The 17,679-nt window shown below is 34.3% G+C and overlaps 1 protein-coding gene across 1 annotated transcript in view; it reads right to left on the reverse strand.

Annotated features, from left to right (window-relative positions):
* The window catches only part of CNTN5 (contactin 5), a 782,527-nt gene that overhangs the window by 348,899 nt on the left and 415,949 nt on the right, over positions 1–17,679 (reverse strand). The window contains exon 7 of the mRNA XM_082683339.1: positions 1,015–1,117. Coding sequence (XP_082539465.1) covers positions 1,015–1,117 — 103 coding nt within the window. The remainder of the gene's footprint in view (positions 1–1,014; positions 1,118–17,679) is intronic.

A 17,679-nucleotide genomic window follows, 5' to 3' on the forward strand; every position in this document is an offset into this window, starting at 1 on the left:
AATTTTTCATATTTGCTAATATTTTCTCAACCCTAGGCTAAACCTACTTTAAGCACATTTATAGCATGTTTCATCTCCAAGTGCTTTATAGCTAGCTCACCACAAGTTAAGTTAAATGATTAGTAACTCTGACAGAGATGCATTTATGAAAATTATAATCATATAATCTAGAAAGGACCCTGAGGTCTCATCACTCTAAAGAAAAGCCAAAAACAAAACAAAACAACAACACCCTGTTTAAAATAAATCACAATACTCTAATCAAATATAATCAAAATCTCACTCCTATATCTATGCTCAATATTCATATTATAAACATCATTGACAAGTGATTATGTATCATAGGATTTAAACCCTCAGAAATAAGATCATAAAGTATAGCCAGTCATTATAGTGTGAAATAAATCATGTGTTTGATTTGGAGAATGATTGCATGTTGTACACATTTACAGCTGGTGCTATTATGTTAACATTCTTTCAGGGGATACTAAAGTAATCAATTGGTTCACTGCAACTATCATCTTTACGATTTTTAGGCTGTTGTCTCATTATATCTTATCAGAATCTATATCTTTTGCATGAAGAGCAGATAGCACCTTATATTTTTATCCACTTATTATTTTATTATTACTAAATAAAATTTAAGAACGATATTGGAAATTTAAGACATATAGGCAAAGAAATGTGAAGCTCTTCTTTTATTTAAACAAGTTTCCTTTATGTTCAAGTAGCAAAACTATATATATATATATATATATATGTATATATATATATATATATGTATATATATATATATATACATATATATATATATATATATATAATTGTTCATAGAAACTACTAGAATGATCATTATAATTGGTTATTTCATCACTTCCCAACCCATCCCCTTTTTAATGAATAGACTCCAAGGAGCTTCTGGGGAAATGAAATCTAACAAAGTAAGTGATCCAAAAAAAGATATGTCACATTTTAATAAACAATTGTGTCTAATTATGGAGAATATGTACTTACTTGCCAAGTGCAAAGCATTCCATCTTAACAGTTGTTCCCTTAGCAGCTGTAACCGTGAAAGGAAAATGGACCTCAATTTTCGGCTCATATTCTCCCATCACACCTGGGAAATAAAGAACATTCTTTAAGCATAAAATGAATCTCACAATTTCCTTCCAATTCTGGAAATATTACATTGAAAAGCACTGTGGTTGGTTGTTAATGTCTCTTTGATGACTGCTAAATTTTTGATGCACTGAAATAAGAAATATCCCAGTCTTCATTTAAGGATTGGATTGCATGTATGTTCAATACCATTTTAAATAATAATAACTGAAAATGTTAGTCAACACTGTTAGTTTAATTACTGATTACATTCCAGGGAAAACAAATAAATATGACTATTTCCCATGGCAAGTAATTTTTTTTTCCTATGTAAGTAAAAACTTTCTTTATCATTGTCATATAAATGAATACTTATTCATTAAGTCAACATACATTTACTGAATGTCTATAATATTCAAACATTTTGCAGGCATTATGGGAGTTACAAAGATAAATCAGTCATGGACTGTTCTCTCAAGCACTCAGTAAGTGTATTCTTAGAGAAAGAAATGAGATATACTCAAATATGGAAAAATAGTTATATATAAAAAGACTGTAAACAAAAATAGGAAGTGATGAGTGTCATGAAATTAAGTATTATGTACATTTGGGGCACATACATGAATAGTTAGGATTTGAGTAAGTAATAAAATGAGGAGAAAAAGTAAATATAATTGTAAAAATAAAGACAAAATGAGGGGAAAGTATACGAAGTAGGAATATCAGTTTTTCTGGCACACTGGTATGTGAAGGGAAATGATACTAGGCAAATTTGGAAATATAAACGGAATGCAAAAAGAAGAGGCATTGATTAACAGAGTAAGATATTCAGACATTAATCTATAAATAATTAGGATTACTGAGGTTTTGAATAAGGGAATGGTATTTTTGCTGAGATATATATACTGACATTGGAGCAGAGACCATTAAATCAATTACATTATTTCAATAAAGCAATGTAGAAAGAATAAAAGCCCAGACTTGAATTATGGTGGTGAAGAAAAGAGAAGAGGCACTACATGAAAAAAAAGAAAACCCACAAAACTAAAACAAGAAAGAATTGACATTGGCACTCAATGTCAGTTGAGGGGGAGGGGGTTTGCTGAGGACAAGCGTGTGATCCTCTTTAATAATGACATTAAGATTTTCATCTTCAGAGGCTGGGTGATGTGAATGAAAGGAAAAAGAACATAGCTACAGAAGAAAAGCAGATGACTTTCATTTTAGGAGTACTGAATTTCATATCTACAAGATCATCAGAAGAAAGAATCTGACCAGTTAACACAATGAAGGAATGAAGCTCTAAATGAGTTCTGGACAGGTGATAGACACTTAGTGTCATCATTTAGGGGTGGCATTTGAAGCTGTGAGATTGTTTAAAAAGGTCTCAGGAAAAAAAGGAACCTGAATCTCCAAAGCTGCAGTAATCTGTTTTGATTTCTTCTGTTACCATAAGTAAAAATTCCCTTTAGAATCCTCTTTTATGCTAATACTTTTTATTATGTTTTTAAAGGGCATCCTGTAAAAAAAATAAATAAAATACATAAAAGGGTTCTGTAATTGTACATTTCAGGCTCTTCGATATCTGAATCTGCCTCTGCATTATATCAAAGTATTAATGATATTATTGGCTAATAGGAGTTAAACCCATGTATTATCTCTCTTCTCTTTCACATAATATTTGTGAAGTGCAAAAAATTCTTTTACAGCTTTCATCCTTAAGAATAACTAAAAAGATAGGCATTTCTGGGAGAATTTGGGAAGTGATTTCATCCAGGTAGGGCCTTCTCATGTTTCTCAAATGAGTCCCATATGGCCGAAGACATTGTTAAGCTTCACTTCAGGGCCCAAAAAGTTTGCTAATATTTCAACTAGATATTAAAAGTAAAATTAGAAGGTTTTTGTAAGAGGTTTCAAATTATATTATCTAATTTGAGCTGCACTATAAGAAACAACTGGTTCTTTTTAATTTTACTGTAATGGTGATGATAAGGACATATGAGAAATCTAGTTAGATATTTTGTTTTTTAACAATTGAATACATTCCGTGATTAAGATTTGCTATTTCATGGGATAATTATGTTGGAATTAAAGTCCACCTTAGCGAATATAATTCACCCCTCCCTTTTTTTAGAGAAAGTTAAAATTCAAAGAAGTCAGGTAACTGGCTCAAGATCCTACAGAATGCTGTTGATGGAAATGGGCAAAAAAAGGAATGTTCTGACCTTGAGTCTTTACTCGCTATTTTCTTGACATCACTCTGTTGAGGAATTTTAATCACAGAGTGTAACAGACCAGGCAAATCACATGTACTACAATCACTGACTGTCTGCCAGGGTACTTGGTTTATTTCAGCAGCAATTTTTAATATTTAAAGTCATTTGTAGCTTAGCTTATAATCTCTTTTATTGGATTGGGTTTGGTGATAAAAGGAATGAAACAATGCTATAAAGCACATAGTTAAGTACAAAAGATGAAGCTAATCTCTTTAGTCTAAGATAGTTTCTTTATTTTTATTTTATTTTGTTTCATTTTGTTTTGTTTCATTTATTTATTCTTGTCTCCCAGGAGACACTGCAATGTGTCTTCATATCTTTCTTCATACCTGTCTTTTCTGGGATGGTAGGTTATCCTGTTGGAATTTCATGGCAATAGAAGATGACCCCAACCTACCTTAATTCCTAAAAAACAGAAGTCTTCCAGCTGAGAGAACATTACTCTCCTTCTATGTCTTCATGGTTGTTGATTTTTAAAAATTTATTCCAATTACTTACAAAGAGTTAGGGTAAATTTTCCTAAGTAGAGTACAACTTAGAGCAGAGTTTCTCCAAGTGCATTGTAGAATAAAGAGCCAATGACATCCAAAAAAATCTGAAAAATTTACAAAAATTTCAGTCTGCAGGCTTCAACTGCAAAACTAGTGATGATCTTTGAATGTGGGTCTACAGAGTCTATATTTTAAGAGTAGTTGAGTTTCAATAGAGGTTTCTTTTGTAATATTTTTTTTACTGTCTTTAGCAACCTGAATATAAATATATAGTACTGTGCTATGTAAGCCCCCTGGTAAGGAGATGAAAGTGCAAATAAATAATAAAAACATTAAAATACTAATAATGATACTGACAAAGATGAAAGAGGGAAGAAAGGAAATGACTAAATAGTTCACTCTGTGCCTATTAACATAGTGCTATGTGTGGGACACATCACTATACTCATCTTTTTGGGACATATTAGATATTAACTTGTGATTTGTAGATAGGTGATGCAAATCCCAGTTCCAGCCCTGGCTCTCTTGGAACATTGAGGCAATCACAGAATCCCTCTGGATCCATTTTCTCATGTATAATGAGTTAATATTATGGATGCCTTAGAAATTTAAATATTGTACATTAATCTATTCTTTTTAATTTACTGTATTCAAATAAATTACCAGTTATAATCTTTGGAAATGTTCATCATTTAGAAAAGTGTCCAGATGCCTTCTTTTCAGTTCCAAAATGAGTCCCTGATAAGAAACAATTTCACAAGCCTAGATAGATAGACAACATGTTGTTTTCTCACCTCAAAAGTGCATATTACCTTGAATTATAGTTTCTCAAGATGAGTCATTATTATATAAAGAAGGGGATTGAAGGAATGCCTGACAAGAGGAAATAAGTAACTCGCGTTATCTTCAAATAAATGTACCATTTTGAATAGTGTTTATTTAAGGAGATTTGAGAAGTACTAGAGGGGTTTATTAGAAGATGTTTTCATCACTCATGTATATTCTAAAAATCAGAGAAACCAATAGTCGTTTTTTTTTTTTCCTTTTCCTAAGCATCAAGAATAAATTGATCAAGGGGATGCCTCACACTGTAATTTCTTTCCTCTGATTACTGAATTTTAAGATGCATTTTCTTCTGTTCTTGACCCTGTGATTTAGGAAAATATATGCATCTTTCTCTATCACAATCTGAAGGCTCAGCCCATGTACATCAATAACTTAGAAAAATAACTTATAAAAGTAAAGTTTAAAGAAAGCAGCTATATATATATTTTTTTCTGAACAAAACCATAAGCTCTCTAGCAGTAAAACAATAGTATAGATTAAATTTGAAAAATTTAACAAAAGATTGAATATTCGCTTTGAGAAATATTTTTAAAAGTTTTCCTTTTTTTAAAAGAAAGTTTTCCTTTTTTTAAAAGAAAGTTTTCCATTTTTAGGAAATTGAATGTTTGCCTTTTTATAAATTTTGATTCACAAACAAAATTACAGAAATGTTTCTGTAAATATATCTATATAACCAAAAATATATATAGTTCTGTAATGTCTATATTTATAACTCTTATAGGTGATATTTTTGCTAGTTTTCTTTGACTTTGTGCTTTTTAAGTGTGTGTGTCTGTATGTGTGCCTGAGTGCCTATGTGTATGCTTTTCAAATATGAAAAAAGAAATTTGGTTACAGCTGAAAATTTTGGTAACTTGATTTTTATGAGATGCCACCAAAACCTGTGAGTGTAACAATTGATCAGCTTTTTAATGAACTAGGGTCCTCATTGCTACAGCCATGGACCCTTCTCTGAAAGCTAGTTTGACTGGTCCCAGTAATAATGGGCAAATTACTGTACTGACTTGCAAGGAAACGAAATAAAAATAAAAATTAAAATATAATGATTACAAATGGGATATATTAATATACAATTCAATACATAAATGCTTCGAAGATCTCTAAATAATTCTGTGGGGCTCTCCCACCCTAATCAGAGTGGGTTCTTTTCAATTGTGATTTAAGTAAAAGCTATACTTTCTGTTTGATTCATTCAAATATTTATATCTATCAGAATGTATTTTTCCATTAGAAAGATAAAGTAAAATGCCTCAGAAATATGGTGGACTTTCTTCACTGTGTTAAGGACATTAACCATAAATTGCTATATCCACAGTCCTTTCTATAAGAAACTAAAAGCAGTAAGATACAAATAAGATAAAGGTAGGCTAAATTATAAGGAGGCAGTTTTGACACACCATTTGGAAGGTAAAGAAGATCTATTCAAATCAGAAGGAAAGATAAGCCAACCGGAAAGTTAAAAAAAAAATTATCTGTAAGAGCTGAAACTCATTATTGGGAAAGATATAAAGGAAATAGCCATAAACTAAGATTCCTAAGACTATGGATTTGCATTTAGTGACGTTCTAGTCTTAGTTCCTCCGAGGTCAGGCCATATTACAAAAACTAATCTTTGTTTTTTAAAATATCTTTTCTCTCATCATGTCATGTATTTCTTGAAAACAGAAATCTCTTATTTAAGCTCACTGGAGTGAACGTCTATACCTTGCAACTACCTAGAAACCCACATTGCCTTTGAGTTTTAGATTTTTAACATTCTTAGGGAAATTGTTCCTTGCAGAAAAATTTCTTACCTATAGTTGTCTATTTATTCATACAGTATGATTACTATCACCAAGAAGTCACAGGACTTAAAATATCCTGGAGGAATTAGTTCCACTAACTCATTTGGTCAACTGCCTGGTTGTGTAACTCTGGGAGAAAACGTGTCAAATGCATTGTTTAACTATTCTTAAGAGTTTATTTTTACACTTTAATCGGCACAGATTGTTTTCTCACTTCAGTGTTGTTATTGAAAATGCCAGAATTCCTCCTGTTAGCACAGATTTGAGATACTAAGCATACCAGGCCCTGATTTGCTCTGTAAACAGTTCACAACATATTCTATTTTATAAACTCTCACTGATTTCAAAGACTTTATGAATGACATGGTTCAAAAGATACATATTTCCAGAGGGGGAATGTCAGTTATCACAGCCTCATCACAGGGCTTTATGTGCATTAAAAAGTCTAGATGTAAAGAGAGAATAAATATTTTGAACACCTGCTCTAAGCCTGATGCAGTAAGTGTATGTAAAAATTGTCATTTAAAGCTTACAAACACAACAAAGTAGGTAAGATTATCTCTATTTTAATTAAGAGGAAAGTGAGTATTTGAAAAGTTAACTTGCTCAACATCAGTGAGCTATTAAGTGACAAATAAGGTTTTCAAGTCTAGGACTATATTAATTCCAAAACCAGTTTCTCCTCATTATTCTATGTTGTTCCCCAGGAAATGTTCCCACTGTTTGCAAGGCAGAATTTATTTAGTCATTTCCAGTTTTGTGGACAACTAAGTTCTACTTCAAACGGCAGGTCTTTCCTGACCCTCTACCCCCTCCCCAGGTATCCAGATTAATCTCTGTTTCTTTGTTTGTCTGTATCACTTGCGCTCTCTCTTGCTCTCTCTTTCTCTCTGTCTCTCTCTCTCTCTCTATATATATATATGTATATATATAAAACTATATTACATGTAATTATATTATTATATATTCCATATATATGAAGAATCTAGTTCTCATTATATAGGAAATGTATGATAAGTAACAAAAGAGCAGAGAATATTTTAAAATTTATTTTATCTTTTTAAATGTTATTTATTTATTTACTTGAAAGAGAGAGAGAAGGTGCATGAGCAGGGATAAGAGCAGAGGGGAAGGGAGAAAGAATTTCAAGCAAACAGGACCCTGAGATGATGACCTGAACAAAAACCAAGAGTTAGAAACATAACTGACTGAACCACTCAGGTGCCCCAAGAATATTTCATTTTTATGCATTTCAATGCTAATGTTCTTTCCATTTTGAAGAAAATTGAAGGTAATGTCCTAATCTGGAATAATAAAATCTATAGATTTAAAAATTCTTGTAATATGGTCATATGAGAATAAAAAATACTTCGTGAATGAATAAAGTGATAAATTCTCTCCAGTTCTCCATAATCTATCGATTACCAGGCTCTATTAATTTGTTTGCTCTAACGTGTTTCCTATCTATTTCTTTCTTTCCATGCTGATTGTCATTACTTGTTTGAATTCCCTTTCATCCAGCTTATTATCTATGGCAATATGGAGATACTTGGTGGCATGACCAGTTGTCATTAAAGCCTCATATAATTACATTTAAGATAAAATAGAAGATATTTGAGATAGAGTTTAAACAACACTTGGAAAAAGTGTCACTATAAAGGAGAGTAGAGAAAATAAGATGGGAGCTGGATGGAGGCTATTGAGTCAAGAAAAATTTGCTTTTAAGACAGTGAGTATTGTAATATGTTTGCTGATGACTATGATTCAGTTTGGAGGAAACAAATGATCCTTATAGGAGAGAGAGAGGATAACTTCAGAAACTCCTTGAATTAGGTAAGAGGGTATGGGATCCAGTACACAGAACTGCCAAGAGCAGATTATTAGTTGTAATAAGAGGTAAGGGCAGCATGAATAGATAGATACAGGTAAGATGTTATGTTTGTTGTTGGAAAAATATATAATATTATTAAATTAAGGCAAAATCTGTACTCAAAGATATGTATCTCTTTATATTCACAGTTTCACATTTATAAACATGAAGTGAATGGATTAAAGCCTGAAGTTGGAGATAGTGACAAGTGAGTGCAATATAATAGAGATAAAGTGATAAAGAATGGAGAGTGTATAGAGTGTATAAGAAGATGTTTATAATGAGTGACTATGCTATTAAATAGAAAGGATCTTGGACACTGAAAAAAATCAAATAAAGGGTAAAAAAATAAAATAGAAAAGAAAGGTACTTGAGGACATAAGGGTGTGATGGACAGAAATATATAGTGGATTGATTAAAGGATTGCAGAGCTTGTGGTTGAAGAATTGTTTGAATGGAAAGTGCTAAACAGACAGAAAGGAGGCTCTGGACAGAGTGTCATTACTAAAAATTGAGCTTTTGATGTCAGGATCATTGTTAATGGCAAAATTCAGGCTATGACCTTTGTAATGGGTGGTTAAGGTAAGATGGAGTGAAAGTTCAAGAGTGGCAAGGAGGTTAAGAAACAGAGGTCAAGACATTGAATGGATCACTGCTATAAATATGGATGCTTGCCAGACAGAGTAGTATCCATAAATGAGGAAGACTGAACTAGGAGAATTAAAAATTATTGCAATAGATTTGATTGAGACTGCTAAAAGCATGCCACAGATATTTTCTCTTTACTGATGTTTTCATTTCTTAGTTTCCCACTCAAAGACTTCAATGTTCTAGTCCTAAGTTATCTTTTCAAATTTACCTCTCACTCTTCCCCTTCATACATCCATTATTCGCTCACTCTGTAACCACATGATACTTTTCTGCATTTCTCAAAGTAACCATGTCACTCTAAAATCACATGTTTTTGCCTTTCTCTTTAATTGGTTTAACATTTCATCTACTTAATAAACTAACATTCAGGGTTTAAAATCATACTCAAATTTCATCTCCCCTTTAGAAGAATCAATTTTCCTCTACCTTTTTTCATAGTGCACAATTCAAACCATTATTTTAGGGCTATCCTCACTGCATTTTAGTGATGTTTACTTCTCTATATTCCTCACTCCATTGTGGTTTCTAGCAGTAAGGAAATGAAGCTTGTTTTTTTGTACCATCAGTGCCAATACTTAAACTGATTAACTGGCTACATGTTACTCTTTGGGTGCACCAATTTCCATGGTCCATAGTTTCTCCCATGGACTATTTGATCTCATTTTCCTATTAAAATTCTTATTTACTATCTTGGATTGGTTCTTACAAACATTTTATTTATTTATCATTTTAAGTTTGAGAGTGTTTCAGGAGCAAACCAAGGAATTTCCTCATAAATTTTCTAGTATTTCTTGTACATGTCTTTTCTGATTTCTTTCTACAGAGATAATTTAACTCAAACTTTTGACTTCAATCTCTGGTATACTTAGCCCTGATTCTGCTGTCGTTTCCATCCAATACATTCTGTACATGACTTCAGCTTAGTATTTATTTTCATCATTTATTTTCCTGTCTCAAAAATAATAGTGATTCTCTATTGCCTTATTGATAAAGTTCATACTCCTTATTAGCATGCAAGGCCTTAAAAATCTGCTCCAAATCTAATTTCTCAAACTTAGTTTCCAACAGATTATAATAAACCCATAGCTTTGGTTAGAATGTCTTCAAAATGGCACTTATTCATTCTGTGTTATAGTGAAGTTATTAAAGTATATATCCATTCAAATACTAGCAAATAGGAAGGCCAGATTAAGATTCCCACCCCCTTCAGAATCACCTTCCACAACCACAATGCCCGTCAATGGATCTATCCTATAAGTTCTTAAAGCACTTACAATTTATACTTTTCATCTGTACATAATTATGTTTTATTTAATGTGTACTGTTTACATCTTGTTTTTCTAATAAGATAGACAGTTTACTGGTGGCTAAAGCCACGCTTTACACTTAATTTTGTCTCATAGAGCCTCAGATCATGATAGGTTCATGTACATAGATAGTCCTAGTTTATAAGCCAAGTGATGAGGGCTAGTTATTGAGCACCAATTATACATACAACACAGAAATAACAACTAATCTTCAAATTCATTTAAGAATATTCAAGACTGGGAAAACACCACAAATCTTCCAGAATTTCCCCCAAATCCTCATAGGTAATTTCATATTGCAATATCATTTGGGAAGAAAAAAAATGAATTTACCATTTTTTTATATGTAGATATATACATGTGCATACAACAAAAAGATACAATATTTAAAAATGACTAACCCATTAATAAATTATAGTAACATTTATTCTTGTTCATTAAAAAGATTTATCTAAGGTCATTAATACTGATGAAATGAAGGTTCTATCTTCAGTCTGTTAATGATGATGAATAAACTACAATGTATTTGAGTTTTCATGTCTTTGCTCTCACAAAAGAATCTGACTAACAGGACTATATTAATAAGTTTCTTTATTATTTTTATTTGTGGAACATGTTATCCAGTATTAAGCCAAACTAAAGCATAAAGAGAATATGCCCCCCAAATAAATATAAATGTTGAATATAACTATTTACATTTAAAAGCAACAACAAATAAGAACTGGTATTTAATAGACTGTAAAAGATATACTTTTCCTTTTTTTGAAAAAGAAGGGAGTCAGGAAAGAATTCATAATGAAAAAAGTGCTCTCCTTTGCAAATTGTCCTAGTTTTGCTTGAGTGTGAGTAAATACTTTTCTGAAGAGTACCAGAAGCAGGAATTTACTTATAGTAAGTGTTCACTACAAACATGCTAGCTATACAATTACTGAATTTTCAACACTGAAAAGCTTTTGGAAACCTGCTTATAAAATTATTTGTTTGGGGGGAGGAGTCAAGATAGCAGAGAAGTAGCAGGCTGAGACTACTTCAGCTAGCAGGAGATCAGCTAGATAGCTTATCTAAAGATTGCAAACACCTATAAATCCAATGGCAGATCGAAGAGAAGAAGAACAGCAATTCTAGAAACAGAAAATCAACCACGTTCTGAAAGGAAGGACTGGAGGAGAAGTGAATCCAAGGCGACAGGAAGATAGACCCTGGGGGGAGGGGCCGGCTCCTGGCAAGTAGCAGAGCAATGGAGCGCAAAATAAGGACTTTTAAAAGTCTGTTCCACTGAGGGACATCGCTCCAGAGGCTAAACCGGGATGAAGCCCACACGGGGTCAGCATGACCTCAGGTGCTGCAGGGTCACAGAAGGATCAGGGGTTTCTGAGTGTCACAGAGCTTACAGGTATTAGAATGGGGAAGCCAGCTACAGAGAAAGAGCTGAGGAGTGAGCTCCCAGCTCGGGGTAACCTTGAACTGGTCACAGGTTTGGTGAGCTCGAAGGTGTCTGGAGGCCACAGAAACGGGAGTAATTGGGCACTGTTTTCTGAGGGTACACTAAGGAGTGGGGCCCCGGGCTCTCGGCCCCTTTGGGCTGGAGACCAGGAGGCTGCCATTTTCATTCCTGTCCTCCAGAACTCTACAGAAAGTGCTCAGGGAACAAAAGCTCCCAAAAGCAAACCCGAGCGGATTACTCAGCCCAGCCCCTGGTAATGGCGGTGCAATTCTGCCTGGGGCAAAGACACTTGAGAATCACTACAACAGGCCCCTCCCCCAGACGATCAACAAGAAATCCAGCCAGGACCACGTTCACCTACCAAGGAGTGCAGTTTCAATACCAAGGAGAGCAGCGGAATACCAGAGGAGAGGAAAGCAAAGCACAGAACTCAGCTTTCTCCCCATAATTCTTTAGTCTTGCAGTTAATTTAATATTTTTTACTGTTTCAATATTTTTCTCTTCTTCTGCTAATTTTTTTTAACTTTACCCTGTTCTTTTTTAACTAGTTTTTCTAATATATGTATATTTTTCTTTTTTATACTTTTTCATTATTTGTTTTCTTTTTTTAATTGTTTCTTTTCTTTCTTTCTTTCTTTTTTCCCTTTCTGAACATCTTTTATACCCTTTCTTCCCCCTCACAATTTGGGATCTCTTCTGATTTGTTTAAAGCATATTTTCCTGGAGTTGTTGCCACCCTTTTAGTATTTTACTTGCTCCTTCATATACTCTTATCTGGACAAAATGACAAGGTGGAAAAATTCACCACAAAAAGAGAACAAGAGGCGGTACCGAAGGCTAGGGACCTAATCAATACAGACATTGGTAATATGTCAGATCTAGAGTTCAGAATGACGATTCTCAAGGTTCTAGCCGGGTTCAAAAAAGGCATGGAGGATATTAGAAAAACACTCTCGGGAGACATAAAAGCCCTTTCTGGAGAAATAAAAGAACTAAAATCTAACCAAGTTGAAATAAAAAAAGGTATTAATGAGGTGCAATCAAAAATGGAGGCTCTCACTGCTAGAATAAATGAGGCAGAAGAAAGAATTAGGGATATAGAAGACCAAATGACAGAGAATAAAGAAGGTTAGCAATAGAGGGACAGACAGCTACTGGACCATGAGGGGAAAATTTGAGAGATAAGTGACATCATAAGACAAAGCAACATTAGAATAATTAGGAATCCAGAAGAAGAAGAAAGAGAGAGGGGAGCAGAAGGTATACTGGAGAGAATTATTTCAGATAATTTCCCCTAAATGACCAAGGAAACAAGCATCAAAATCCAGGAGGTGCAGAGAACCCCCCTCAAAATCAATAAGAATAGGTCTACACCCCGTCACCTAATAGTAAAATTTACAAGTCTTAGTGACAAAGAGAAAATGCTAAAAGTAGTCTGGGAAAGGAAGTCTGTAACATACAATGGTAAAAATATTAGATTGGCAGCAGACTTATCCACAGAGACCTGTAAGGCCAGAAAGAACTGGCATGATATATTCAGAGCACTAAATGAGAAAAACATGCAGCCAAGAATACTATATCCAGCTAGGCTATCATTGAAAGTAGAAGGAAAGATTAAAAGCTTCCAGGACAAACAAAAACTGAAAGAATTTGCAAACACCAAACCAGCTCTACAAGAAATCTTGAAAGGGGTCCTCTAAGCAAAGAGAGAGCCTAAAAGTAGTTGATCAGAAAGAACAGAGACAATATACAGTAACAGTCAGCTTAAACACAATACAATGGCACTAAATTCATATCTCTCAATAGTTACTCTGAATGTTAATGGGCTAAATGCCCCAATCAAAAGACAGAGGGTATCAGAAAAAAACAAAACCCATCTATATGTTGCCTACAAGAAACTCATTTTAAGCCCGAAGACACCTCCAGATTTAAATTGAGGGGGTGGAAAACAATTTACCATGCTAATGGACATCAGAAGAAAGCAGGAGTGGCAATCCTTATATCAGATCAATTAGATTGTAAGCCAAAGACTATAATAAGAGATGAGGAAGGACACTATATCATACTCAAAGGGTCTGTCCAACAAGAAGATCTAACAATTTTAAATATCTATGCCCCCAATGTGGGAGCAGCCAACTATATAAACCAATTTATAACAAAATCAAAGAAACACATCAACAATAATACAATAATAGTAGGGGACTTTAACACTCCTCTCATTGAAATGGACAGATCATCCAAGCAAAAGATCAACAAGGAAATAAAGGCATTATATGACACACTGGACCAGATGGACATCACAGATATATTCGGAATAGTTCATCCCAAAGCAACAGAATACACATTCTTCCCTAGTGCACATGGAACATTCTCCAGAATAGCTCACATCCTCGGTCTTAAATCAGGTCTCAGCCGGTATCAAAAGATTGGGATTATTCCCTGCATATTTTCAGACCACAAGGCTCTGAAGCTAGAACTCAACCACAAGAGGAAATTTGGAAAGAACCCAAATACATGGAGACTAAACAGCATCCTTCTAAAGAATGAGTGGGTCAACCGGGAAATTAAAGAAGAATTGAAAAAAATCATGGAAACAAATGATAATGAAAACACAATGGTTCAAAATCTGTGGGACACAACAAAGGCAGTACGGAGAGGAAAATATATAGCGGTACAAGCCTTTCTCAAGAAACAAGAAAGGTCTCAGGTACACAACCTAACCCTATACCTAAACGAACTGGAGAAAGAACAAGAAAGAAACCCTAAGCCCAGCAGGAGAAGAGAAATCATAAAGATAAGAGGAGAAATCAATGAAACATAAACCAAAAAACACAATAGAACAAATCAATGAAACTAGGAGCTGGTTCTTTGAAAGAATTAATAAAATTGATAAGCCCCTGGCCAGACTTATCAAAAAGGAAAGAGAAAGGACCTAAATAAATAAAATCATGAATGAAAGAGGAGAGATCACCACTAACACCAAAGAAATACAAACAATTATAAGAACATACTATGAGCAACTCTATGCCAACAAATTTGACAATCTGGAAGCAATGGATGCATTCCTAGAGACATATAAACTACCACAACTTAAACCAGGAAGAAATAGAAAGCCTGAATAGACCCATAACCATTAAGGAGATTGAAACAGTCATTAAAAATCTACAAACAAAAACCCAGGGCCAGATGGCTTCTTGGGGGAATTCTACCAAACATTTAAAGAAGAACTAATTCCTATTCTCCTGAAACTGTTCAAAAAAAAAAAAATTTGAAATGGAAGGAAAACTTCCAAATTCCTTTTATGAGGCCACCATCACCTAGATCCCAAAATCAGTCAAGGATCCCATAAAAAAAAAGAACTACAGACCAATATCCCTGATGAACACAGATGTAAAAATTCTCACCAAAATACTAGCCAATAGGATTCAACAGTACATTAAAAGGATTATTCACCACGACCAAGTGGGATTTATTCCAGGGCTGCAAGTTTGGTTCAACATCCTCAAATCAATCAATATGATACAACACATTAATAAAAGAAAGAACAAGAACCATATGATATTCTCAATAGATGCTGAAAAAGCATTTGACAAAGTACAGCATCCCTTCCTGATCAAAACTCTTCAAAGTGCAGGGATAGAGGGCACATACCTCAATATTATCAAAGCCATCTATGAAAAACCCACCACAAATATCATTCTCAATGGAGAAAAACTGAAAGCTTTTCTGCTAAGATCAGGGAACACGGCAGAGATGTCCATTATCACCATTGCTATTCAACATAGTACTAAACATCCTAGTCTCACCAATAAGACAACAACAGGAAATTAAAGGCAACCAAATCAGCAAAGAAGAAGTTAAACTATCACTCTTCACAGATGATATGATACTATACATGGAAAACCCAAAAGACTCCACTCCAAAACTGCTAGAACTTGTACAGGAATTCAGTAAAGTGTCAGGATATAAAATCAATGCACAGAAATCAGTTGCATTTCTCTTCACCAACAACAAGACGAGAGAAAGAGAAATTAAGCAGTCAATCCCATTTTCAATTGCACCCAAAATCATAAGATATATAGATATAAACCTAGCCAAGGAGGCAAAGAATCTATATGCAGAAAATGATAAAGTACTCATGAGAGAAATTGAGGAAGACACAAAGAAATTGAAAAATGTTCCATGCTCCTGGATTGGAAGAATAAATATCGTGATAATGTCTATGCTACTTAAAGCAATCTACACATTTAATGCAATTCCTATCAAAGTACCATCCATCTTTTTCAAAGAAATGGAACAAATAATCCTAAAATTTATATGGAACCAGAAAAGACCTCGAATAGCCAAAGGGATATTGAAAAAGAAAGCCAACGTTGGTGACATCACAATTCTGGATTTCAAGCTCTATTACAAAGCTGTCATCATCAAGACAGCATGGTACTGGCACTAAAACAGACACATAGATCAATGGAACAGAATAGAGAGCCCAGAAATAGACCCTCAACTCTACAGTCAACTCATCTTCGACAAAGCAGGAAAGAATGTCCAATGGAAAAAAGACAGCCAATAAATGGTGTTGGGAAAATTGGACAGACACATGCAGAAAAATGAAATTGGACCATTTCCTTACACCACACATGAAAATAGACTCAAAATGGATGAAGGACCTCAATGTGAGAAAGGAATCCATCAAAATCCTTAAGGAAAACACAGGCAGCAACCTCTTCGACCTCAGCTACAGCAACATCTTCCTAGGAACATCGACAAAGGCAAGGGAACCAAGGGCAAAAATGAACTATTGGGATTTTATCAAGATCAAAAGCTTTTGCACAGCAAAGGAAACAGTTAATAATACCAAAAGACAACTGACAGAATGGGAGAAGATATTTGCAAACGACATATCAGATAAAGGGCTAGCGTCAAAAATCTATAAAAATCTTAGTAAGCTCAACACCCAAAGAGCAAATAAACCAATCATGAAATGGGTAGAGGACATGAACAGACATTTCTGCATAGAAGACATCCAGATGGCCAACAGACACATGAAAAAGTGCTCCATATAACTCGGCATCAGCAAAATACAAATCAAAACCTCAATGAGATATCACCTCACACCAGTCAGAATGGCTAAAATTAACAAGTCAGGAAATGACAGATGCTGGCAAGGATGTGGAGAAAGGGGAACTCTCCTACACTGTTGGTGGGAATGCAAGCTGGTGCAACCACTCTGGAAATTAACATGGAGGTTCCTCAAAATGTTGAAAATAGAACTACCCTATGACCCAGCAATAGCACTCCTGGGTATTTACCCTAAAGATACAAACATAGTGATAGGAAGGGCTACGTGCACCTGAATGTTTATAGCAGAAATGTCCACAATAGCCAAACTATGGAAAAAACCTAGATGTCCATCAACAGATGGATGGATAAAGATGTGGTATATATACACAATGGAATATTATGCAGCCATCAAAGAAATGAAATCTTGCATTTACGACGACGTGGATGGAACTAGATGGTATCATACTTAGCAAAATAAGTCAAGTGAAGAAAGTGAACTATCATATGATCTCCCTGATATGAGGAAGTAGAGATGGGGGGTTAAGAGGGTAGGAGAAGAATCAATGAAACAAGATGGGATTGGGAGGGAGACAAACCGTAAGTGACTCTTAATCTCACAAAACAAACTGAGGGTTGCTGGGGGGAGGGGGGCTCGGAGAAGGGGGTGGGGTTATGGACATTGGGGAGGGTATGTGCTATGGTGAGTGCTGTGAAGTGTGTAAACCTGGTGATTCACAGACCTGTACCCCTGGGGATAAAAATATATGTTTATAAAAAAAATAAAAATTAAAAAAAAGAAAAAATATTTTGTTGATATTTTTATGTTAATTTTCATTATGATAATTGTTCTT

The sequence above is a fragment of the Mustela nivalis genome, assembly GCF_964662115.1.
Source record: "Mustela nivalis genome assembly, chromosome: 9".
Lineage (NCBI taxonomy): Eukaryota > Metazoa > Chordata > Mammalia > Carnivora > Mustelidae > Mustela > Mustela nivalis.